The sequence below is a fragment of the Loxodonta africana genome, chromosome 18 (assembly GCF_030014295.1).
Source record: "Loxodonta africana isolate mLoxAfr1 chromosome 18, mLoxAfr1.hap2, whole genome shotgun sequence".
NCBI lineage: Eukaryota > Metazoa > Chordata > Mammalia > Proboscidea > Elephantidae > Loxodonta > Loxodonta africana.
In genome coordinates, this window is record NC_087359.1 from 82,065,489 (window position 1) to 82,090,914 (window position 25,426).

Here is a 25,426-nt window from a genome sequence, read left to right on the forward strand (position 1 = left end):
GCTTTCTGCTTGCACAGAACCCCAAGGTCAGCCAGAGGTGAAAGCTTTAGGCCTTTCTAGGTATTTCCTGATCATGTGCGTAATCCTGCATATTCATGTGGCTTTCTAGATTCCCGGATATATGTGGGGGCTTTAAGCCTCTATAGACCTCTCTTCCCCAGTGTTTCCTTTTAAGCCAAGAGAAAATCATTTACTGCTAATTGCTTTCAACAAATGTGCCCTCCCTTCATCCTCATCCCAAAAGAGGCTTTTTGTATTTTTCAGGCTCCAAGTCAGGTCAGGTAAATACAGCCTTGTAAATACTCTGTCCCAGGGAACCGCCAGACAAGTCAAATAGTGACTTTTATCTGGGAATGCAGCTTTTGAAGAGCTCTAACCCCGTTCTGGAGCCCGGGTGGCATAGTGGTTAAGAGTTGGCATACTAACCAAAAGGGTCGGCAATTCAAATCCACCTGCCACTCCTTGGAAAACCTATGGGGCAGTTCTCCTCTGTCCTGTAGGGTCACCATGAGTCATAATTGACTTGAAGGCAGCGGGTTTATTTTTTTTAACCCTGTTCTACCCCCTCTGTTGGCTGCCATATTGCTGGTTTTAACCATGACTGGGGCTGTAGAGTTTTAGGGCTACAGCCAAGCTAGAATGGAGGTCAGAATTAGAACGGGGCAAAGCTCACTGTTATTACCTAGATTTAGCCATTTTTCTTGAATAAACATTCCCAGATTGCTGCAAGCCTTTGGTTAATTTCTAGAGTTCTGAAAAAGTTGATTCTTATTACCAGTTTTCTTTTTGATTTTATGAGGGAAAGTTTTTGGAAGTTCTTACTCTGCCATTTTCACTGACGTTACTCTGCCATAACTTTTTTTTTTTTGTATAATAACATATAACAAAAAGTTTGCCATTTTTAGGTGTATAATTCAGTCATTTTAATTACATTCACCATGTTGTACTACCATTTCTACCATCCATTTCCAAAGGTTGTATATTGCCCGAAACAGAAACTCAGCAGCCCTCAGCAGTAACTCCCACTCTCTTCTCCCGCCAGCCCCTGGTAACTACTAATCAACTGCCATAGCATTTTTAAGAGGAATGATGTTGTTCGTAATGGTAGTTTACATTTCAAGTGCACTTTATATGTGTAATTTATATAGGGTAATCTGTGATAATTTCAGAAGACATTGTCTGCTTCCCTTTAAAATTTTTTTTTTTTAATTTAAGCAATCCATGGCAAGGATTTTCTTATTTTGCAAATACCTATTAATTAATTTTTGAGCGGGTAGGGTGAGGTGTAACCTGCTTTAAAAAATAAATATTTGTGAACAAAAGCAACTTTATAAAAGAACTTGTGAAAAGACAATGTTTATTTAGTCTTTTAAAATTACTTTTAGGGAACACCTGGCACATATTTGACCTCTCACAACCAGGCTTCCTACACTCAAGAAACAGCTAAGCCCTCAGTGGGGTCTATATCTCTTGGGCTACCACGGCAACAGGAACCTGCCAAATCAGGTCAGTGATTCAGTATGGCTATGTTTCTACATTTGTAGCATCACAATCGTTAATTCAGTGCTTGACATCATCCTGTTTTCCTTTCTTTGGTTCACAGCTACTGTGCCCTACATCAAGCAAGAAGAATTTTCTCCCCGAAGCCAAAACTCACAACCAGAGGGTCTACTGGTCAGGGCCCAGCATGAAGGTGTGGTCAGAGGTAAGATATGCTGTTTGACAGAAATATTAAACTTCCATTTTGAAACTTGTTGAAGTAAGTCTTTTGTATGTTTTAATGGTAGATTTTCAAGTCACAATCTTTAAATTCTAAATTTAGGTTTTCTTTACATATAAAACACTTTTAAAACTTTGAAATTCTGTATTTCAGTAGTCATTTTTTAATAATTGCAATATTATTTTAGAAGTACATTTCAATAAAACAAAAATTCTTTTTGTGCTGCTATTTCCTTCTCACTTCTCTCCCAAGTAGGTTTTTTTTGGCCAGGGTGGAGGGTGTAATTTGCTAATGAATTTGTTTTTATTCAGGTACCACTGGAGCCATCCAAGAGGGAAGTATAACTCGAGGTACCCCGACCAGCAAAATATCAGTGGAAGGTATCCCCTCCCTGCGGGGCTCCATCACTCAGGTTAGTGATGGTCATTGCTCATATACTGAACACAAACTCATGAGAAAACTGGTGGTAAAGTCTGTAAGGCTTTGGCTGCTCTAGCAATACAGTTTTGTCACTAATTCTGAGTTATGGGACTGGTTCTCAGTAACAATAAACCCCAGATCCTCTAACTAGTGACAGAAAGACATTAATGTGATCGTTTTGACCACAAAGTGTATTGTTTAAACTGTGGTTCGTTTGAAAAGGTTGCTTATTTGCAAATTGGCAAGAGAAACGAGTTTTAATTGATCCAGCTCTCACTGTGTTCCTGACAAAGGTTTTACCACATCTTTGGTTTAAATAGAAATTGAGAAGAAGACCATTATGAATTATTTGCTTGCTTTGTGCCTTTTGAAGAGGAAGGTATATAATCTCAGTATATAAGCTGCTTTGCTAGACTGTAATGCTAAACTAGGCAATACAGGTAGAATTGACAAAAGCACAAAAACCAACTGTCTTCTTCCAACTTGGGACTAAGTAAATGTCATGAATTGTATCTCCCGGAAATAGTGTCAACTTGGCTAGACGGTGATTCCCAGTATTGTGTGGTTGTCCACCATTTTGTCATCTGATGTGATTTTCCTATATATTGTAAATCCTACCTCTATTTTATGATATTAATGAGGCAGGATTAGAGGCAGTTATGTCAATGAGGCAGGACTCAGTCAATCTACAGGATTAGATTGTATATTGAGTCAGTCTCTTTTGAGATATAAAAGAGAGAATCAAGCGGAGAAGAGTGGGACCTCATACCATCAAGAAAGAAGCTCTGGGAGAAGAGTGCACCGTTCGGACCTAGGATCCCTGCACTGAGAAGCTCATGGCTCAAGGGAAGATAGATGACAAGGACCTTCTCCCAGAACCAACACAGAGAGAGAGCCTTCCCCAGGAGCTGGCACCCCAAATTCAGACTTCCAGCCCCCTAGACTGAGAGAATAAATTTCTCTTTGTTAAAGCCATCTACTTGTGGTATGTCTGTTGTAGCAGCACTAGATAACTACGAATTTGGTACCAGGAGAGTGGAGGCGCTGCTGTAATAGATACCTACAATGTGGAAGCGGTTTTAGAACTGAGTAGCGGGTAGAAGCTGAAAGAGTTTTCAAGTGCCTAATAGTAACAGGGAAAAACCCTGTTAATGGTTAAGTGTTATGGCTGCTAACCAAAAGGTCGGCAGTTCACATCCACCAGGTGCTCCTTGGAAACTCTATGGGGCAGTTCTACTCTGTCCTATGGGGTCACTATGAGTCAGAATCGACTCAATGGCAGTGGGTTTCTTTTTTAATAGTAGCAGTCTAGATTGCCTTGAAGAGACTGTTGGTAGACTTATGGACATCAAGGACAATTCTGGTGAGGACTCAGAAGGAAGTGAGGAGTGCTGTAACATTGGAAACAGCACAGACAGTGGGAAGCAGCAGCAGAGAAATGGCGGTGGCAGAACCAGGAGACCAGTGCAAGACGGCATGGGGGCCAACCCATGGAGTGAGAGAGCTCAGAGCCTTTGCGCAGGAGGCTTCCTGGTGGAGCTGGATTCTTCCGGGTGGGTGCTTACTGGTGGAGCTAAGCTTGGGTGACCCACAGAGAGAGAGCTGAGTGCCTTTAGGTCGAGGTTTACTGGTGGAGTGGGGTGTCTCCAGGTGCTTATTGGTAGAGCTGAAGAGCTTCGGAACACTTGCCCGAGCAGTCCCGATGAGCCAAAAGGCCAAGGAACCAAGAAGCAGAAGCTGAAGGGACAGGGAACACAGGAAGCACAGCTGCCTCACTTTCAAAGGGCAGGGCCAGGACCTGTGGGGTTTCAAAGGGTGGGGCCACGGCCTCCTAGGTTTCAAAGAGTGAGATCTTTACCAATTAGGTTCTGGAGTGTAGGAGTGTCTTTCACAAGTGATAGCAGTATGGGGCCAGATCCACTGCCCAAATCTGAGGGGGCAGGGCTGCCATGCTCAAGGGGCAGAAGAACAGGGCTGAAGAGGTGGAGTTGCCACTCAGATGGACTGGCAGAATGGGGCCAACCAAATGCAAGGGAGCAGCATTGCTGTCCAGTGGGCCTGGAAGGTAGAACTGAAGCCCAGGGAAGAGGGCCCTACACCTACCTCCATCCAGAATTCGGAGAGTGTGGCCAATATCCAGAGTCTAGAGGGCAAGGGCCATTGCCTAAATGATCTTAGAGAACAAAGAATTATTTTCAAGCCTTGAATGCTAACGTAGTGTGTTCTGCTGACTTGCTTCGTGTCTTTTATTCCTTCTTTTCCTTCAGTTTCTCCCATTTATAATGGAAATGTCTACCTTGTGCCTGTTCCACCATTGTACTTTGGAAGCAGATAACTTGTATTCTAGATTTCACAGATAAAGAGGAATTTTTCCCCAGGAGGGAATTTGGACTTGGAGCTGATATAAGATTTTTGGGATGATACGATAGGGTGAATGTGTTTTACATGTGGCAAGGACATGAATTTTGGGGGGCCAAAGGGTAGAATGTCATGGATTGGATTGTGTCCCCCCAAAATATGTATCAACTTGGCTAGCCATGATTCCCAGTATTATGTGATTGCCTCCCATTTTGTGATCTTATGTGATTTTCTTATGTGTTGTAAACCGTATCTCTATAATGTTAATGAGGCAGGGTTAGAGGTGATTATGTTAATGAGGCAGGACTCAATCAATCTAGGATTAGGTTGTACGTTGAGTCAGTCTCTTTTGAGATATAAAAGAGCGAATCGAGCAGAGAGGAGAAGAACCTCATACCACCAAGAAAGAAGCTCTGGGAAAAGAGCACGTCCTTTGGACATGGGATCCCTGTGCCAAGAAGCACATAGCTCAAGGGGCGATTGATGACAAGGACCTTCTCCCAGAACCAACAGAGAGAGAAACCCTTCCCCAGGAGCTGGCATGCTGAATTCAGACTTCTAGCCTCCTAGACTGAGAGAATAAATTTGTCTTTGTTAAAGCCATCTGCTTGTGGTTATTTCTGTTATAACAGGACCATATAACTAGGTAAATGACCAATTTTCATCAATGAAGTGTCTTTCTTTTCCTCAGTTAGATGTTAGTTTCAGTTTGAAATGTAAAACAATCCTCACCTTCTATCAATGTAGTAATAGAAAAAGTCTATTTACTATTTAGGGAAAAAGTAAAAGTCTATTTAGGGAAGTCATTGTAAACAGAATCATATGCTTTGCAGGCTGTGTCTGTCACAGGTTTTCTGGTCCGTTCATATTGTCTCCTTCCTAGTCCCTATGACAGCGTTCTCCAGGTGTGGTTCCTATATCAACAACACTACAATCACCTGAGAAGATGCTAAAAAATGTAAATTTTCTTATCCCACCCCAGACCTACTAAACCAGAGCCCCTAGGGATGGGGCCAAGCAATCTGCATTTTTGCAGGCCCTCCAGGTGATTTGGCCTCATGCTTGTTTGAGAACCTTTTTGCTAGGACCTTGCTGACCAGAGAAGCTTGTTAGAATAATATGAAAATTTCAGCTCCCACTTGAAATTTATTGAGAATTAGACTCAATTTTAAGAAGGTTCTCAGGTGATTTTTCCCCCAGATGTGGATTTACAGAGGATGTGGCATATACTGGACACCCTGGTGGGGTAGTGGTAAAGTGCTACGGTTGCTAACCAAAAGGTCGGCAGTTCAAATCCGCCAGGTGCTCTTTGGAAACTCTATGGGGCAGTTCTACTCTGTCCTGTAGGGTCGCTATGAGTCAGAATCGACTTGACGGCAGTGGGTTTGGTTTTGGTTTTTATGGCATGTACTAATCTAGAAAGTTAAATACTAACTCTTCGTATCTCTATTTCGACGTTTGGCCAAAGTTTACTTTCCATTGAACTCAGTTTTCATCTAAAAAGCTAACGCTTTAGTATACACTGAAGGAAAATAATTGTGCCTTCATGTATTATTGTTTCTTCTTAGTCCCCTGTGCATGGAAGACAGTATGAACTGGGTCAGATGAGCCTGGGCTTTGTCTGCTTATCTTCAGATCCATCTGTCCGTACCACATGAGCACTTTCAAAGTGGGTGTTAGGGATTTCCAGATGTTTACCATTGAGCTAGTTTAATGACTGGACTGGTCAAGTAAATGTATTGCTTTCAGCAACGTTTACAAACTGTTCTGTGAATAATTTCTCTAGAAAGGGCTCACTGCTTAGAAGGGTGAAAACAACCACAGTCATTCGCAACCCAGAAGAGAACTGGTGATGGTGAAACTCAGATGGTGACAGAAGCTGAATCAGTATCAGAACAAAAGCTTCCTTAGCTTCCCTTCCTTCCTCTTGTTGATGACCAAAGGCCTAACACAGCAGACAGTTCAAGAACTGAAGGTTCTTTTTCCCTCTCATCACAATATGAGAGAGAGTTGTAGTACTCTAAACGTAAAACTTAATTTATCAAGGCTTGTTTTTGTTAGGAACTTTGTGAAACCTTTATTATATGTGCATGATTTTAGGCCTGAAGACAAACTTCTTTTCTGAGTGCCTTAATAGTGGTTTCCCTTCAAGATGGAAAACAAAACTGGTATAACTAACATATCTACAGTCATTTAACAAGTTCTGTGTGGCAGAGTTCAAGGACAAAGGTATAGGATTTCTTTGTTGTTAAAAAAGTCTGATTTCCCCTCTTGTGCTTGGGCTTTCTTCGTTTAAGGTATCGATTGATCTGTCGGCTCTTTATGTGTTAAGTTAAATTCTCTGGCACCTTGAATTTTCACTAAACTTGAGTAACTCTTCTGGTGCTTGTGTTTGATTTAATGACAGGGCACCCCAGCTCTGTCCCAGGCTGGCATACCAACTGAGGCTTTGGTGAAGGGATCCATTTCTAGAATGCCTATTGAAGAGAACAGTCCTGAGAAAGGCAGAGAGGAAGCTGCATCCAAAGGCCATGTTATTTATGAAGGCAAAAGTGGACACATCTTATCCTACGATAGTAAGTACTGCATGTGTATATTCTATAAAAGACGCAGGTTCCGATTCTCCCACATTACTTGCTTCAGGGAAGTCAGTTTACCTTCCCCGAGCCCACGTGTCCCCTATTTAAAGTCAGGTACACACACACACGCACACAAAAAAAATTTTTTTTTTTTTTACACACAGGACCTGATGCAAAATGAATGGTAGTTTTCTTATTTTCTTCTCCCCTTCCTGTTTTAACATTTCTGGCATTTATTGAATAGAATTTTATATGTAAAATGGGGTTAGTAATAGTACCTAGCTCCTGAAACTTCTGTAGAAATTAACTGAGATTGTTAGTAAAAATTAACACAGTGTAGAGCCCACTTTAAGTGTCCCATAGTGTCAACTCGTCAGGTGGTTTAACCTAGGAAGAGAGTATTTGTTGAACTGTAATAGAATTGCTTTTCTTTTAAAGGTTTTCATACTTTATAAGTTAAAAATTAGGGAGTAGATATAAAAATCTCATTATCTTGGAAAAATATTAGATTTAAAATTTCCTTTAATAAAACTATTTTAACATCTGTGTTTTTATGTTAATAACGTAAGCATTTTTTTAGATGTATTCTTGAGTTACATTTTCCCAGTACCATTTTTTATAAGAATGACTTAGGTATGGTATCAGTGCCAACCACGGGATTGACTAGGTTTGAGTTCTCATTTGCAACTGACAGTGACAAGGAGTCCTGGTAGCACAGTGGTTAAAATGGTCAGCTGCTAATAGAAGGGTTGGCTGTTCAAACCCACTAGCCACTTTGCAAGAGAAAGATGTGGCAGTCTCCTTCCATAAAGATTACAGCCTTAGAAGTCCTATGGGCAGTTCTGCTCTGTCCTATAGGGTCACCATGAGTCAGAATTGAGTTGATGGCAGTGGGTCACGTTGGGTTGTCTTTGTGACCTTAGACTAGTCATTACCTATGTCTAAGCTTTCCCCTTTAATATAAAAAAATAAAGTGTGTGAATACAGAGTACCTGATAGAAAATGTTTGGTATTTTTATTTCCTTCTGCCCTTTTTGTTTTAACATTTCTGGCATAATTTGAATAGAATTTTATATATAAAACCAATATAGCAATCTAGGCTTTGATTCAGGCAAGCCAAAAAATTAGTGATTTACATTTTGTTTCTGAATGAAAATATTAATGAAATCTGGATGTCACCTTTGATTCCTCCCTGTTTCCACATCCAGCCAGTCACTAAAGTCATTTCTATTTCCTAAGGTCTCTGGAACCCACCCATTTCTTTGTAGCCTCTGCTGCCACCATTGTCTTTCATGTGGGTAACTCATTGTCTCCCCAACCGTCTTTTCACTTTCTGTCTTACCTGTATTTAAAGGTGTATATCATACCACTTTCCTGTTTGACTTTCCATTGCCCTTGGGATAACTGCAAGCCCCTTACAGTGGCTTACACACCCCTACGTGATCTGCTCCCGGCTTATGTCTTCAGGTTTTTCTTTGCGCACTCATCCCTTGTTGTTAGGTGCTGTGGAGATTCGATAAATTCCGTGAGGGATGGGACTTCTGATTTGTTACTTTTATCTGCAAGGCCTAGCATCTGCCTGCTACATAGTAGGTACCTAATAAATATATGAGAATGTATGAAAACATTTTTTATGAATATCCTGTACATAGATGTACATTGTAGATTAAGACAAGTCTGTATGTTGTGCTTTTAAAATAGACTGTGAAATTAATATAACTTACTTACTCTTCAGTGTTGGACATGGGCTCTGTCTGAGCAATTCTTGTTTCTGTATTCTGCAGATATTAAGAATGCCAGAGAAGGGACTCGGAGTCCAAGAACAGCTCATGAAATCAGTTTAAAGCGAAGCTATGAATCTGTGGAAGGAAATACAAAACAAGGGATGTCGATGAGGGAGTCTCCTGTGTCAGCACCTTTAGAGGGTAAAGTGTTTCTAGAACATTACTCAGATAGTTTTAATTTTGTAAGTTAGCATTGTTGAATTCAACCTTTCTGGCATTTCTATCTGAAATTTAAATATGACACATATATAAATTTATATTTATGTTAATGTAAATTTATGCTTAAATATAAATCAAGTGGTGCATAACAGTGGTAGGAATTAAAGATAAAAGATAACTGGTAACTACTGGGTAACTACTGGAATGCTCATATTGGAAAGCTCATACGGCTTGTAGGTTATGCCTATTGTGAGGCAGGTAAATGGTGTAATGGAAAGAGCAAAGGCATGTATTGGAATCCCAGCTTCACCCTTTCTTGGTGAATTTCTTTGTGCCTCTTTCTTCTTCTGTAAATTAAGGGATTGTACCTTCTTTGAAAAAAAGAGACAGAGCTCCTCAGGTGTCTAACCTGGTGCTGATCAGGTAATATGCATTCAAAAAAAATAATAGCTGTATTTTTTTTTTTTTTTTTGGAGTTGTTAATGACTCATTTTCTTTAAATCCTAACCTGTCATGACTGCTTAATTTGAATCCAGATGAAATACTAAAAGCAGAATAAGGACTTCTGAAGTTTCAACTCCTATGTAATTTTCTATGAGCTGGATTTTCTCTGTATTTAAAAAAAAGAAAAAAAACTTCTTCTTCCGAGTAAATGCCTGTCCTTATTTCCAGCCCTTGGTTCAGATTTACAGACTGTGTAATGTAAAACCTTGAAGAGGGTATTTGTAACTCTTGATTTACATGTTCTATGTAATGTGTTTTCCCTATTTTTGTACTACCAATATTTCATGTTTTCTGTTTCTCAACAATATATTTCAGATCTAAGCAATGATCTCAGATCCTTCTTTAACTTCTTTCTCCTTAATAAGGAAACATTGGGGTTTTAGATTTAGTGTTGAAAGTATTTTTCTTTCTGACCTAAAATAGATACCTTCATAGCCATTTTCTTTGTGTAATGTCATGTTGGGTATCTCCAACTTTTTTTCCATGATATTCTTCTGAATATTTTGCAAATTGAAAATGACGTGCCTTTCTCCATAGAACTCACGTAAAAAATATATACTGTAGAAGAAGGAGAGTTAGAAATCAGAGGAGGAAATAGGATGCTTCCCTCATTGCCACTGGAGCTGGACCTGGGATAATCTTTAAATCTTAGACCCTAAACCAAAACTATCCCCTGAAGTCCTCTTTGAATCAAACAACAGTTTAGTTTAATTAGTAAAGTATGTCTGCCTTGAACATTGTGTTCTTTTAAAGAATTATCTATGTGAATGTTATCAAGTCACTAAATTGTACAGTAGAATTGTAGAAATGGTGTATCTTTTGCCATGTGTATTTTCACCAAAAAATAAGATAGAAAAGAAAAAATTTTGAAGGAAATAAATCCGATGAAATATATATATATATATATATATATATATATATATATATATATATATATATATATATATATACCCTAAAGACAGCATTAAGGATTTAGAGCTGACACAGACATGATGTTTAATACTTGAATTGCTTTCTTATTTCAAAAGGGCTGATATGCCGAGCGTTGCCCCGGGGGAGCCCTCATCCTGACCTCAAAGATAGGACTGTGCTGTCTGGTTCCATCATGCAGGGTAACCTTTCTGCTCATTTTGGCTTTTTATTCATGACCATCTTACTGGCAGAGTCATCATAGTTGGACATTAATTTACAATGCCTGGAGCCTGCTTTTCGAGATATTTTCACTTTTAAAATATTAACTATTAATGTGATTATAATTTTTCTGTTTCTTAGCTACATACTTTATTTGAAGATGAGGGTTGCCTAATATTTTAATATATAGACGTTTTCTTTAAGTGAGAACCATTCTGTGGTTGTGACGAGTGATGTTATTATATCTTGAACCACTTTAAAGAGATAATGACTGATGAATACTATTTGAGGATCTACTGAAAACAAAATTGATTAGGAACTGAAAGGTGGCTAGGCATTATTTTAAATAAATATATCTTTCTTGAATTCTTTTTGAAGGCACACCACGAGCAACAGCTGAAAGCTTTGAAGATGGCCTTAAATATCCCAAGCAGATTAAGAGGGAGAGTCCTCCCATACGAGCGTTTGAAGGCGCCATTACCAAAGGAAAACCATACGATGGCATTACTACCATCAAAGAAATGGGGCGTTCCATTCATGAGATTCCACGGCAAGATATTCTAACTCAGGAAAGCCGAAAGACTCCAGAAGTGGTCCAAAGCACAAGGCCGATAATTGAGGGTTCCATCTCCCAGGTAACTAGTTTGTGTTCCCTATTTTCAGCAATTCCACTTTAGCCTGTGATATTTATGTAGCATTTTTTAAAATATGATTTAATTATAAATCTTTCTTATGATGCCAGACCCTCAGTTTTTCTTGTGTCTGTGGTGTGCAGTATAAAATGTGGTCAAGTACGCAACGCAGGGTCAGTGGGTTTCTGACTGAGCAGCCACACAGACAGTTTAGACTATTACAGCACAGTGTGACCACCATGAGCCAAGCATAGACCTGCGATGGGAAAGCATCCAGATGACTCAGGCAACCTGCGATGTTTGTTTCTTTCCCTTTAGGGTACACCGATAAAGTATGACAGCAACTCAGGTCAATCCGCCATCAAACACAATGTCAAATCCTTAATCACAGGACCTAGTAAACTAGCCCGTGGAATGCCTCCACTGGAAAGTGTACCAGAGAACATAAAAGTGATAGAACGGGGAAAGTACGAGGACGTGAAGGCAGGCGAGCCCGTGCGTTCCCGGCACACGTCGGTGGTAAGCTCCGGCCCTTCCGTTCTTAGGTCAACACTTCACGAAGCTCCCAAAGCACAGCTGAGCCCAGGGATTTATGAGGATACCAGTGCCCGGAGGACACCTGTGAGCTATCCAAGCACCATGTCCAGAGGCTCACCCATGATGAGTAGAACCTCTGATGGTATGTTCCTTTTATTGCCTGTGTCTCATCATTTTTATTGCGTTTTTTCACCTGTAGCAAGTAGTGAAGATCAAATTGTTAGTTTTAAATCATAATATCTGCAGGCTGTGCTTTGTGCTCGGGCTATAGAAGGTTACCAGACTAAGAGCAGGCACACTTTTAGGTAAAATACCACATACATAAGGCAAGTGTGAAGTATGATGGAGTCCAGAAATGCTCCAGAATGAGAGTGGTGGTTTATAGGTAGTCCTGCCAGGTTTTCTGGAAGCGAGTTTTGATGGGGGTTTCTTCAGTGGCAGTGTGGTATGGTAGTTAAAGTTTAGATTCTGAAGCTACTTAGACTTGAGTTATTTAGGCTTGCACATACTCATGGACTTGAATAAGTTATGTAACTTTTTTGTGCCTTAGTTTCCTCATCTGTAAAATGGTAAGATAATATTAAAACCAAACCAAGCCCATTGCCATTGAGTCTCTGTCAACTCATAGTACCTACTTAATTGTTGTGAAATAAAATGAGGCAATACATTTAAAGAACTTAGGATAGGGCTAATATGTAGCAAGGACTAAAGACACGTGAACTATATTATTGTTTTTACTGTTACTGTTGTTATCATCATAACCCCACGCTTTGGGGTTCATGCTGCTGGCAGTTACATCAGTGAGGTATGGGGCATTGATTTTATCAGGTAGTCCCCAAAATAATACAAAAGATGTATCCACTTATTATTTTTAATTTTATTGCAATACATATTTATTGAGGGCTTATCATATGGAAGGTCCTGGGCTGGACATGGCATAGGTTATAAAGGTGAAGAGTTTTTTAGGGGATGGGAGAGGAATAGAACAGAGGGAAGAGAAAAACAAAGTACTTGGTGTTATGGGTAGGGTGATGAATCTAGAACCTTTGGCTCTAGGTTTTGAAGGAGAAGAACCACACTGCAGAGTGAAAGCACACTCCACATTTGAGCCAGGTGGGACTTGGCAGGAGATGTGATAAACCAGCATGAGACCCTAACGGGCAGATCTGTTTGATTGTGACAAAGTTGATATTATCAAAATATTAATAACTAGCTCATGGTGATTGTTATATAACATTATGAATGTATGTAATGTCACAGAATCGTATGCTTTAAAACGGTAAATTTTACAGTATGTGTGTTTTATTACAATTTAAAATATTAATAACGAAAGTGATGGCCAATAAGTGTTTGGATATGATAGGCATCAGTAGGACAGCTTAACTATTCTCAGTAACACTGTTTAGAAAATCAGGGGCTCGAGTAGGGAGAATATTGGCGTTGGCAAGGTGATGAGAAAACCATTGTGGAAATGCAGACAAAAACACAGAGCAAAGGAGATACTAGTGTAACTTAGTGATTAGTGGGCAGCAGGGCAACTGAAGAGGGTAACGGAAGCAAAGAGGAAATTGAGATTTGTTACATGTGAGACTTAAAAAATTTAGAATGCCAAAGTGATGCAGAAACAAAAATCATTTATAATGGGATTTAAAGAGAAGTGTTGAACTTCGTTTTTAAGAGTAAAATGGCTGGTGCTATAATCTAAAAGGTGACAGTTCTCCAAATCTCAAAAGCTTCTAGTAGTTCTTCACTAGAAGAACGTTTCGCGTTTGCATGTTTCAAACCAACATTGAATGTTAAATGTTTAGGGGAGAGGAAAGATCAAAATACTATATGATTGTAGTCTGTGCCTAAGTGGTTGAGAAATGGATAAATATTATCATATTTAGCAAGTTTGCTTAAGAATTTGTGGTATTGGCTCTTTTTTCCAGTTACAGTTTCTTCCAGCAAGTCTACCAGTCATGAAAGAAAATCTACACTTACCCCTACCCAGAGGGAAAGCCTAGCAGCCAAGTCTCCAGTTCCTGGGGTGGATCCTGTAGTAAGCCACAGCCCTTTCGATCCCCATCACAGGGGCAACGGGGCAGGAGAGGTCTATCGGAGCCATCTTCCCACACACTTGGACCCAGCAATGCCGTTTCACAGGGCTCTGGATCCTGGTAAGCACAGGTTGTCGTTGTAGTTGTTAGGTGCTGTTGAGTCAGTCCTGACTCATAGCGACCCTATGCGCAACAGAACGAAACACTGCCCGGTCCTGAGCCATCCTCACAATTGTTGTTATGCTTGACCTCATTGTTGAAGCCACTGTGTCAGTCCACCTTGTTGAGGGTCTTCCTCTTTTCCGCTGACCCTGTACTCTGCCAAGCATGATGTCCTTCTCCAGGGACTGATCCCTCCTGACAGCAGGTCCAAAGTGTGTAAGATGCAGTCTCGCCATCCTTCTTCTAAGGAGCATTCTGGTTGTACTTCTTCCAAGACAGATTTGTTCATTCTTTTGGCAGTCCATGGGATATTCAATATTCTTTGCCAATACCACAATTCAAAGGCGTCAATTCTTCTTCGGTCTTCCTTACTTATTGTCCAGCTTTCACATGCATATGATGCGATTGAAAATACCATGGCTTGGGTCAGGCGCACCTTAGTCTTCAGGGTGACATCTGTGCTCTTCAACACTTTGAAGAGGTCCTTTGCAGCAGATTTACCCAGTGCAATGCATCTTTTGATTTCTTGACTGCTGCTTCCACATCTGTTGATTGTAGATCCAGGTAAAATGAAATCCTTGACAACTTCAATCTTTTCTCCGTTTATCATGATGTTGCTCATTGGTCCAGTTGTGAGGATTTACACAGGGCGTAGTGATAATTTATGGCAAAGAAATACAGCTTTTTAAACTTATATCAAAGTGTATAATATGCAGAAAATTGCATATATCATTAGTGCTCAGCTCATTGAATTTTCACAAACACAACATCCCATGTTACCAGCACCCAAATCAAGAAACACAGCATTAACAGTGCCTGATAAAGAACTAAAAATAATACGTGACATGTGATTGAAAACCCATTATCCGATTAAGCTGATGAAAAAGTTAATGTGAAGGATTATTTTAAAATGATATAGACATGCCTTAAACATTTTAATTTATATTATAAATGGATACTCATTTGCCACTGACTATTAAGTGAGTTGGAAACCCTGGTGGCATAGTGGTTAAGTGCTAAGATTGCTTACCAGAAGATCAGCAGTTCATATCCACCAGGAGCTCCTTGGAAGCTCTATGGGGCAGCTCTGCCCTGTCCTATAGGGTCACTGTGAGTCAGAATTGACTCCACGGCATCGGGTTTGTTTTGTTTATTAAGTGAGTTACTTAAGGACAAAATTTTCGTAGAATGTAGGCCCACTGATTGAACAGCACCGCCATTGTCTTTCTTATAAACCATACTCATAAGGCAGTAAATATCCCAGGTGTGGTTTTTTAAGTGAACCTAGAATTATCTATATTAATATAAATGTCAATATATATATATGTGTGTCAGTCTAAGTACAGAATCCTAGATTTTTTTCTGCAGTCTAGTCCACACCTGATTCAATTTCTCTATTAAGTCTTTCTCAAGCAGTCAAATTAGTTTTCAGTGAAAGATTTCATTATTTCATCAGCCCGTGGATTATTTAATTAAGTTACATAATAACAGCAACAACTGCACATGGCAAAAACAGTTTGGCACACACCTCACTGACTGTTGGTATACATAATTCTGGTAGGTACAGAAGACTGCAGGTCACTAGAGAGCAGTCTATCCTGGGCACAGAGCTGCAGCCGCCCATGGCACAGGCCAGTGTATTTCAGAAAGGGAAAGGAGAAGGTGAGCCAGGTCAGCAAGTCGGGGAAGAGTTTCTGCCATGCCGTCATAGTTCACCTGTGCCAGCTCCCTCTGGCCCATCCCATGTCCCAGCCCTTGCTCATCGTCCTGCTGCTGCTGGTCGAACCCTCAGCCACATGTGTTTATGTTCTGATTCTGCCTCTTTTCAAGCATAAGTGGCTTGTTACATCCTCCAAGTTGGAACAGGCACGGAATTCTTGTGTCACCTTGGTCTTTAGGAAAGCATTTTTCATTACCGGTGTGCCAAATTAAAAAGCAAAGATTTCTAATTATTCTTTACATTTCATAGTATACACACTCCTTACTTATCGACATGGTTAGGTTTTAAAAACTGGGTCATTATGCAAAAACGGAGGATGACCACATCAGATCCAAAAAGGCAGATGACTTTATCATTGCATAACTAGCAAATCACATTACGTAACTGCCAAACCACTGAGAACCATGGTCCAGCCGAGCTGACACATGACCTTAACCATCATAGCCAGTGTTATTCTTGCTTCACACTTCAGCATTCATTACTGCCAGATGTACATTGTTAATGTTCAAGATAGTTGGATAGTAGATTTTTTACTATTGTCATAAATGCACAACGTTGGATAACAAGACAGTAATTAAGTGAGGAGTAGGTGCATCAAGGTCCTTGAAGAAAATATTTTATCTGGAAGCTAGGTCAGTGCCATCAAATTATTTTTCACTTGAGAAAAAAAAGTTTCCAGAGGGGCCCAAATGCTGCTTACTGGTTCTTAGGGTACTGCCTGCCAGAGCTGAGGCAGAAGTAACCCAGAGCGAGCTGACAGAGTTTAAAACCTGGCTAGGAGTTCTGAATGAAAGGGAAGCAAACATTTCAGGAAACTTGTCTTTTTTTTTTTAGGTAGAACGTATAGATATAAAGTAGTTCACTCAAATTTTCAGACAAAATTGATTTATTGTAGTCCTTTGTTTCATAGCAGTTTCATTTGCTTGTCATTTTTGAGCCTGACCTGGACTATGGAAGACACCGTGTTCTACTTTTTGTCATACCTTTCCCTTCCCAGCACCTGATGTCTCACTCTAAACCAGCAGTTGGCAAACGTCAGCCCATGGGCCAAATCCTGCTGCTGCTTGTTTCTGTAAATGAAATTTTATTAGAACACAGCCACACCCAACCGTTTATATATTATCTATGGCTCCTTTCAGGTGGCACAGTGGTTAAGCGCTCAGCTGCTAACCAAAGGGCTGGCAGTTTGAACCCACCAGTTGCTCCACGGGAGAAAGATGTGACAGTCTGCTTCCATAAAGATTTACAGCATTAGAGACCCTGTGGGGCAGTTCTTCCATGTCCTGTGGGACAGTTCTTCTCTGTCCTGTGGGACAGCTCTACTCTGTCCTGTGGGGCAGCTCTTCTCTGTCCTGTGGGGCAGCTCTACTCTGTCCTGTGGGGCAGCTCTACTCTGTCCTGTGGGGCAGCTCTTCTCTGTCCTGTGGGGCAGCTCTACTCTGTCCTGTGGGGCAGCTCTTCTCTGTCCTGTGGGGCAGTTCTTCTCTGTCCTGTGGGGCAGCTCTACTCTGTCCTGTGGGGCAGTTCTTCTCTGTCCTGTGGGACAGCTCTACTCTGTCCTGTGGGGCAGTTCTTCTCTGTCCTGTGGGGCAGCTCTACTCTGTCCTGTGGGGCAGCTCTTCTCTGTCCTGTGGGGCAGTTCTTCTCTGTCCTGTGGGGCAGGCAGTTCTTCTCTGTCCTGTGGGGCAGTTCTACTCTGTCCTGTGGGGCAGCTCTACTCTGTCCTGTGGGGCAGGCAGTTCTTCTCTGTCCTGTGGGGCAGCTCTACTCTGTCCTGTGGGGCAGTTCTACTCTGTCCTGTGGGACAGCTCTACTCTTTCCTGTGGGGTGGTTCTTCTCTGTCCTGTGGGGCGGTTCTACTCTGTCCTGTGGGGCGGTTCTTCTCTGTCCTGTGGGGCAGTTCTTCTCTGTCCTGTGGGGCAGTTCTACTCTGTCCTGTGGGGCAGCTCTACTCTGTCCTGTGGGGCAGCTCTACTCTGTCCTGTGGGGCAGCTCTACTTTGTCCTGTGGGATTGCTCTGAAGTCAGAATCAACTCAACGGCAGTGGGCTTATGACTGCTCTTACAGTGGAATGGCAGGGCTGAGTAGCCAGGACGGAGATGTTATGGCCCACAAAGCCTAAAATACTTATCATCTGACCCTTTACAGAAAGATCTTAATTCTGTTCTAATTAGATGCTTATAGACTAATCCTCATCACCCCTTGGAAAGTGAAGTTTACTATTTGTCAAAGCGTTTTCATATATATTTCCGTTTGGTTGTATTGCATGCTCAGTATTGCAAAAAATTATTTTCAAAAATCACTCTTGGATGTTTCAGATGAAAGTACAGTAAAATTTCATGCTAAAGATTAAAAAGTGAAACTATTGGAGGTTTTTTTTTAGCTACCGTTCCACTGGTAAAAACACTAATGATCATATTTTGTCTCGTTTCTCCTTCCCTTTTTCCATTGTATCTCAGACATTAGAATTTACATAGTCATCTTACTCATGTATCAAGGTCTAAAATTAATCTCACCTTAATCCCCATATCCTTTCATCCCCCCACCCCACCCCCATGCTAATGAAAGTACACATGGCTCAGCAAATGGTTTTTCTTGTTGCTTTCTAAGGGTGATAGCAAGTGAATTTCACCTGAGCCTAAACTAATGCCATTTTCTCATTCTCTCAATCAGCAGCCGCTGCTTACCTGTTTCAAAGACAGCTTTCACCAACCCCAGGCTACCCAAGTCAGTATCAGCTTTATGCCATGGAGAACACAAGACAGACAATCCTAAATGATTACATTACCTCACAGCAGATGCAAGTTAACTTGCGCCCAGATGTAGCCAGAGGACTCTCCCCAAGAGAGCAGCAACTGGGTCTTCCATACCCAGCAACAAGAGGTGTGTGTCCTTGTAGATCAGATTCCATAGGATTTTACTATGCCTAACCAGTGTTTTTTTTTTTTTTTTTTATTGTGCTTTAAGTGAAAGTTTACAAATCAAGTCAGTCTCTCATACCAAAGTTTATATACACCTTGTTACGTACTCCTAGTTGCTCTTCCCCTAAAGAGACAGCACACTCCACCTCTCCACCCTCTATTCCCTGAGTCCATTCATCCAGCTTTTGTCCCCCTCTGCCTTCTCATCTTCCTCCAGACAGGAGCTTCCCACATAGTCTCATGTCTACTTGAGCCAAGAAGCTCACTCCTTACCAGTGTCATTTTCTGTCTTATAGTCTAGTCCAATCCCTCTCTGAAGAGTTGGCTTTGGTTCTAGTCTTGGGCTAACAGAAGGTCTGGGGACCATGCCCTCTGGGGTCCTTCTAGTCTAAGTCAGACCATTAAGTCTGGTGTTTTTACAAGAATTTGAGGTCTGCATCCCACTGCTCTCCTGCTCCATCAGTCATTCTCTGTTGTGTTCTCTGTCAGGACAGCCATCGGTTTTAGCCGGGCACCATCTAGTTCTTCTGGTCTCAGGCTGATGTAGTCTCTGATTTATGCGGCCCTTTCTGTCTCTTGTACCCAGTGTTTCTTTGGCACTATATTTTTGTTGAATGAGTGATGGAAAGATAGGGAAAAAGGCCATTTCCTTCTCTCTCTCTTTTTTTTTTTTTATAGCCTTTAGCTCTTAAAGGCAAACAAAGTAATGTTTTGAGATGGAGTGTCTTGGTAAAAAGTGAAATAACTGTATCAAATCAGTGTGCCAGGCATTTGAAATCAATATTCCTACCAGTTTGTTGTCTCTCCTTAACCTGTCTATACTTCTTGGTTACTGATATGGGGCACAGTATTTAATATCCTCCAAATTTAAAGAAGGCCTTACAAAGTAATTATGTTCTTAAAAATTTTATTTATAGTATATACAAATTATCATTGGGTTGTCCAAAAACCCATTGCCGTTGAGTTGATTCCGACTCATAGCGACCCTATAGGACAGAGTAGAACTGCCCTGTAGAATTTCCAAGGAGCGCCTGGTGGATTCAAACTGCGACCTTTTGATTAGCAGCCATAGCTCTTAACTACTACGCCACCAGGGTTTCCTCACTGGGTTATAGAGATGGACAAAACCGAAACACCATGTATAGTCCTGTACCTTTAGAATAACACTTAAATTTAACATCATTTTATCGTATTTGTCTTTTGACTAGGAATCATTGACCTGACCAATATGCCTCCAACAATTTTAGTGCCTCATCCAGGGGGAACGAGCACTCCTCCCATGGACAGAATCACTTATATTCCTGGTACACAGATTAGTTTCCCTCCCAGGCCATACAATTCTGCTTCTGTGTCTCCAGGTAAGAGCCTATGATCACACGTCTGTGGTACGACTAGTGTGCTCAAGTATTTACAATACAGCCTCTTAAGGTACTTCAGATCTTTTTTTTTTTTTCTTTTCCCTAATGGCTATTTCCGTCAGTCTGCTGTTTTCCACTCAACATTTAGTAGTAGTTCCTCTATGCCACCTGCCACCAGATACCCTAGACGTATCTTAAAAGTGTGTTTTATGCTGCAGTTGTCATCCAGGACTCTTAATAAAGCAAACTTCACACATCCCAAATTTGGAGCTTTTTGAAAAATTTTCAATCACTTCAGAATGTAAAACCCAATAGATTACTGCTGTTGTCTTTAAGTTGCAGATGCATGTGTTTTTTAGGACACACAGCACACCTTGCAGCAGCTGCAAGTGCTGAACGAGAACGTGAAAGAGAGCGGGAGAAGGAACGGGAAAGGGAGCGGGAACGAGAGCGAGAGCGAATTGCTGCAGTTTCTTCAGACCTCTACCTTCGGTCAGGTGAGAGGAATGGCTTTATTCATTCATCCTATAAACATTTCTTAGTATTCTAGTATGAATGGCCCTTGTGCTGAATGCTATGGGGGCTGTGTTGAGCCGCCAGGATCTGAGGTCGCCAAAAAAAGACATGAATCACACGCAGGCAGTGCATGGAACAGCGCTTTAGTCACACAGAGAAGGGACAGAGCAAGATCAGCTTCACTAGCAGGAGCTGATCCCTCGTGGCCAGCAAGTTACTTCCCGTGGCTGACACAGGGCAGGTGTTATGCACATACCCGGGGTGGATTATCCAATAGACAAGGTGAGCACGGCTTACTTGTGCTCACTTACTAATCTCTAATGAACAGTTTCACTACATCTGAGTAAGTGAGCACAAGTAAGTCCAGTGTCACTAGTGATTAGTAAGTAAGCACAAGTAAGCCCATGCTTACCTTGCTTACTTGGTAATCCACCCCTGTCAGGGATTGTAAATTTGAAAAGATGCTTTGATTCTGTAGGAGAGTGCTGTGGGGTTGGGAGAGAGACAGATGCCAGCCACACCTAGAAGCAGAATCATTGAGGTAGTGAAAAAATGTAGAATTGTTTACCACAGATGATCTGGTAAGTAAGGTAAGCATCTTGCTTAACTTGCCCGTTGCATAACCCGCTCCTGCACATACCCCTCCTGTGCCCCGCAGGTGAAGGACTCCATTCCCCCACTACTGGGAACAGATACAGATGTGGAGTTGGCCAGGTGCATATGGCACCCATGAGTGTGCAGGCCAGAGGAAGTTACAGTGTGCCCAGAACAGGGAGGGAGGCTCCCTGATAAGGAGAAGAAACTGGGAGAAAGAAACTCAGTTCCCAGGCTCCACATTCAGAGTGCTCTGGACCAAGGCTTCTGATTAGGTGGCACAGATGGCAGGTGCAGGGGCCATAACACGCCATCCTCTCAACAGGCTGCAAAGGTGAATCAGATATAGATCTTGACCTAAGAGACTTCAGAGTCTAGGATTGGAGTGAGTTTAATGTCACAAAGAAAAATCATTGCACTGGATTTTTCTTCATTCAGAGAGACTCATGCTCTTCCAATTTGTAAACCGTCACGAGACAGTCACATATCGTATTACTGTTTTGAGCTAATTAGAAGATTTATCTTTTTAACAATTGTAAATAACCTACTTCGAGCCACTCGTTTTTAGAAATGAAATGATCTCTCTTTATGCATATAGAATGACTGCTCAGAACAAACCTTATGTTTAAAAAAAAAGCCTATAAGACAGAAAATAATTACTTGCCTTAAGCGAAGTACAGATAAAAGTGCTGTAGGAGTTGAGCAGGTGGAGAGAGGAATTTTGAACCGGAAAATGAAGTTTTTGTGACCGAGGTATATTTTGATTTGCCCCCAGCAGCTGGCTCCAGTTGGGCCTGAAGGTACTGGGCATGAAGGTACTGGGTGCAGAGCTCTTTACAGCTGAAAGAGCAGCTTGAGCAAAGACTCATAGATATGAAGGTATATGTGTTGCTGAGCTAGAGTTTAAAGGAAGAATGGAAAATATGGTTAGAAGGTTGTGTGACATCTTCAATTACAAGTGAAGGCGGTCCCTTGTGTTCAGCAGGCAGGTGACGTGATCAGAGAGGCGTTTCCACAAGAGTGGCCTGAGATGGGTTAGAACCCAAGAGATGGGTGTGGGTTGGTGCCAGAAGTACAACGAGACAATGGCAGTAGTGTCTATACCTGTTGATGATGGCTTGAAATATCTCAGCATTGGGAGTGGCTGGAAAAGAACTACTGGGAAGAATATTGCTGAGGTGGAATCAAAGGGACAGAACAACGCCTAGATATGGGGAGTGAGAAAGAGATGGCCATAGGATTGGTCTGCACTGAAGATAAAGCAGGATAGTGAAAACAAAAGGATTATGGTTTTCATTTTGGACAGTTAATCTGACATGTCTTTGAGACATCTGTTCTTATCCGTGGAATACTTGCCTTTTTATACTGTTTCTTTCAGATAAATCAAACCATTTTCCATGTCCATATTATCATATATATAGCTCTGGCACCCAGGAGAGAAGCAGAGTCTGGAAACGTTGACATAGGAGTCATCTGCAAGAGTGAGAACTCTGGCTTGAATGAGATGGCCAAGGGGAGGAGTGGGTCAGTCCTTAGAAGTTACCGGGAGGGTGTCCCAGGGAGAGGCAGAGGAAGCAGAGACGTGGTCACGGGTCGGCGTGGACCCGAAGGCTCAGTGCGGTCTCGCAGGAGACAAGTCCTTTGAAATCCGTGTGGATTACAGTGTATCGGAGGAACCCAAAAGCTGCTCATCACCCAGTAATGATCATTCCTGAAGATTGACATTAAACAGTTCAAGACTTGCGAAGCCCGTACACATTTGAATGTAACCCATTATTTGTAATAAAAATCACCAAGCGTCAGATCCTAGTAGATGCTTTAATGGATTGTGAGGTGGCACCATTGTATTGATTGTTCATTATATGAAAACGTGGAAAATGGATTTCATTAAAAGAAAGGGATTACCAATGAGACGTAACCCTGGTAGGAACTAGATTTTAAAAGTGCTTATGATCCCACTGATGAGCAAGAAGCAGACTTAAGATAATAAACTCATCTTCTCCATTAGATGTTTAAGAAGGTTGATAAATACTTTGTGCTGGAGTGTCTGAGGAAACACTGACTCTCACATGTTGTCAGTGGAATGTAAATAGGTACAGCTATTTTAAATAAAAAATTAAAATGCTGTTTGACTCAGCAATTTCACTTCTAGGAATATCTCTTATAGAAACACTGACATAAGCTGATGAATGGTCAGAAAGGAGAAAATCGCTGAAAAGACTGGCCTAGGTGGTACCGGCTATAAGAATAGGAGTGTGTGCTAAAACTGGCAGCTCTTATGAGGGGTCAGGAACAAGTTAGAAAGCTGGAGTGAGGGCACGTAGCAAGAGGAGATAGAGAAGGAATTGCTTGGAGAGAGTGTTTGAGAGTTTAAGCTCTTCTGAGTGAAGTAGTTTTGACCAATTCCATGTTGTGGATTTGTTAACGGAGAGCTATGGTTAAGGAGCAAACACGTCTCAGGCACTGGAGAACTGTAGTTAACTGGAGTCCAGCTCGTTGGGCAGGCGGCATGAACAGTTCCACCTCAGAGGACAGTTGTTGAGAGAAACTGTTACCTGTAAAGGGCATAAGGGAATGAAGCCGAAAGAACTGTGGAAGCAGCCTCAAATCCTAGTGGCAGGAGTACCTTATTTTCATTGTGATACCTAGAAAGTTGTACCGAATTTGATTTTGGAAATCACAAACATACCAGAGTTTGAGAATAAATCTGAGAGATGAACTTACTGGATTTGTATTATTAATTAATTGTTGGTGCTATTTTTGTTTCTCGCAGGAATCAGGATTGAAACTTGTCACAGAAATTAAAATGATAATAAATGTTAGCTGATTTTTTTGTTTCTAGTTAATTAGTGTGGTTTTATTGCATTGCATTGTTATTGAGAAACTCTTATAGAACATGTTTCTTGAAAGGCCAGAAAGTGGGATATCAAGTGTCTTACCTCATTTTCATGCATTCTGTGTTAGGAGTATTAGGAAATTAACAGTCGGTGAATGTTGCTGCCAGCTTCTTCCTTATGGCTTGTCTTCCTTCCTCTCCCCCACCTCCCACAGGCTCAGAACAGCCTGGTAGGCCTGGTAGTCATGGGTATGTTCGTTCTCCTTCCCCCTCGGTAAGAACTCAGGAGGCCATGTTGCAGCAGAGACCCAGCGTTTTCCAGGGAACCAACGGAACCAGTGTGATCACTCCTCTGGATCCAACTGCTCAGTTACGGATCATGTAAGTCTCTTACACACATTTTGACAAAAAATGCCAGTCTTTTGCATATGCATTTTTTGATTTGTGACTTGCCAAAGTTTTAGTACTAATTTTCTATCTGTTAACTTTTCTCTTTTTTCTTTTGCAGTTGTCTTCCGTTTCCCCACCCTGACCCCCACTAAGTAGTCTCCCGTTCACAGAGTTGTGATTTGGTTCTATTTACAGGCCGCTGCCTGCTGGAGGTCCTTCGATAAGCCAAGGCCTGCCAGCCTCCCGTTACAACACTGCTGCGGATGCCTTGGCTGCTCTTGTGGACGCTGCAGCTTCCGCACCCCAGATGGATGTTTCCAAAACAAAAGAGAGTAAGCATGAAGCTGCAAGGTTAGAAGACACTTTGAGAAGCAGGTCAGCAACAGTTAGTGAGCAGCAGCAGCTAGAGCAGAAGACCCTGGAGGTGGAGAAGAGATCTGTCCAGTGTCTGTATACTTCCTCAGCCTTTCCCAGTGGCAAGCCCCAGCCGCACTCTTCGGTAGTTTATTCTGAGGCTGGGAAAGATAAAGGGCCTCCTCCAAAATCCAGATATGAGGAAGAGCTAAGGACCCGAGGGAAGACTACCATTACTGCAGCAAACTTCATAGACGTGATCATCACCCGGCAGATTGCCTCGGACAAGGACGCGAGGGAACGTGGCTCTCAAAGTTCAGACTCTTCTAGTAGCTGTATGTATCTCAATCTGAGTTTTGCAATGTGATCTTTGACTAAAGAATTACTTTATTCTTTAGGTAAAACAGAACTACATGGTATTAAAATCCAAATGCCTGTCAGTTTATGTAATAGAAAAGGTTTGGTGGGTAAGCAGTCTTTTATGATTATTTAAATATCAGAGTTTCCTAAGTATAAAACCATCAATCTGTTAGAAACTATACCCTTTATAGAATTAAAGTTGGGAAGTGGATGGAGAGCAGAGCTTATAAATATTTTCAGTCATCTGAAGGATGGTAGGTAAGTCATCAAACTCTGCTACTGAGGTCTCATTTCTCAGGAAGCCTTTTCTAATATGGGGTTAAGTACTTGGGCCTATACCCCAAAGTCTCTC

General features: G+C 41.4%; 1 protein-coding gene across 15 annotated transcripts in view; it reads left to right on the forward strand.

The window, feature by feature from the left end:
- Nucleotides 1-25,426, forward strand: part of NCOR1 (nuclear receptor corepressor 1) — a 251,600-nt gene that overhangs the window by 191,449 nt on the left and 34,725 nt on the right. For 12 of the 15 annotated variants that reach the window (XR_010318467.1, XM_064271844.1, XM_064271846.1 and 9 more), the window contains 14 exons: nucleotides 1,386-1,506; nucleotides 1,604-1,705; nucleotides 2,032-2,132; nucleotides 6,906-7,074; nucleotides 8,862-9,002; nucleotides 10,553-10,636; nucleotides 11,034-11,290; nucleotides 11,606-11,966; nucleotides 13,756-13,983; nucleotides 18,419-18,628; nucleotides 19,875-20,024; nucleotides 20,384-20,521; nucleotides 24,186-24,351; nucleotides 24,556-25,049. Coding sequence is in view for 14 of the 15 variants with exons in the window: in XM_064271844.1 (XP_064127914.1) it covers nucleotides 1,386-1,506; nucleotides 1,604-1,705; nucleotides 2,032-2,132; nucleotides 6,906-7,074; nucleotides 8,862-9,002; nucleotides 10,553-10,636; nucleotides 11,034-11,290; nucleotides 11,606-11,966; nucleotides 13,756-13,983; nucleotides 18,419-18,628; nucleotides 19,875-20,024; nucleotides 20,384-20,521; nucleotides 24,186-24,351; nucleotides 24,556-25,049 (2,722 nt within the window). In the remaining variant the exon portion in view is untranslated. The remainder of the gene's footprint in view (nucleotides 1-1,385; nucleotides 1,507-1,603; nucleotides 1,706-2,031; nucleotides 2,133-6,905; nucleotides 7,075-8,861; nucleotides 9,003-10,552; nucleotides 10,637-11,033; nucleotides 11,291-11,605; nucleotides 11,967-13,755; nucleotides 13,984-18,418; nucleotides 18,629-19,874; nucleotides 20,025-20,383; nucleotides 20,522-24,185; nucleotides 24,352-24,555; nucleotides 25,050-25,426) is intronic. The other 3 variants (XM_064271847.1, XM_064271856.1, XM_064271852.1) reach the window with 2 other exon arrangements.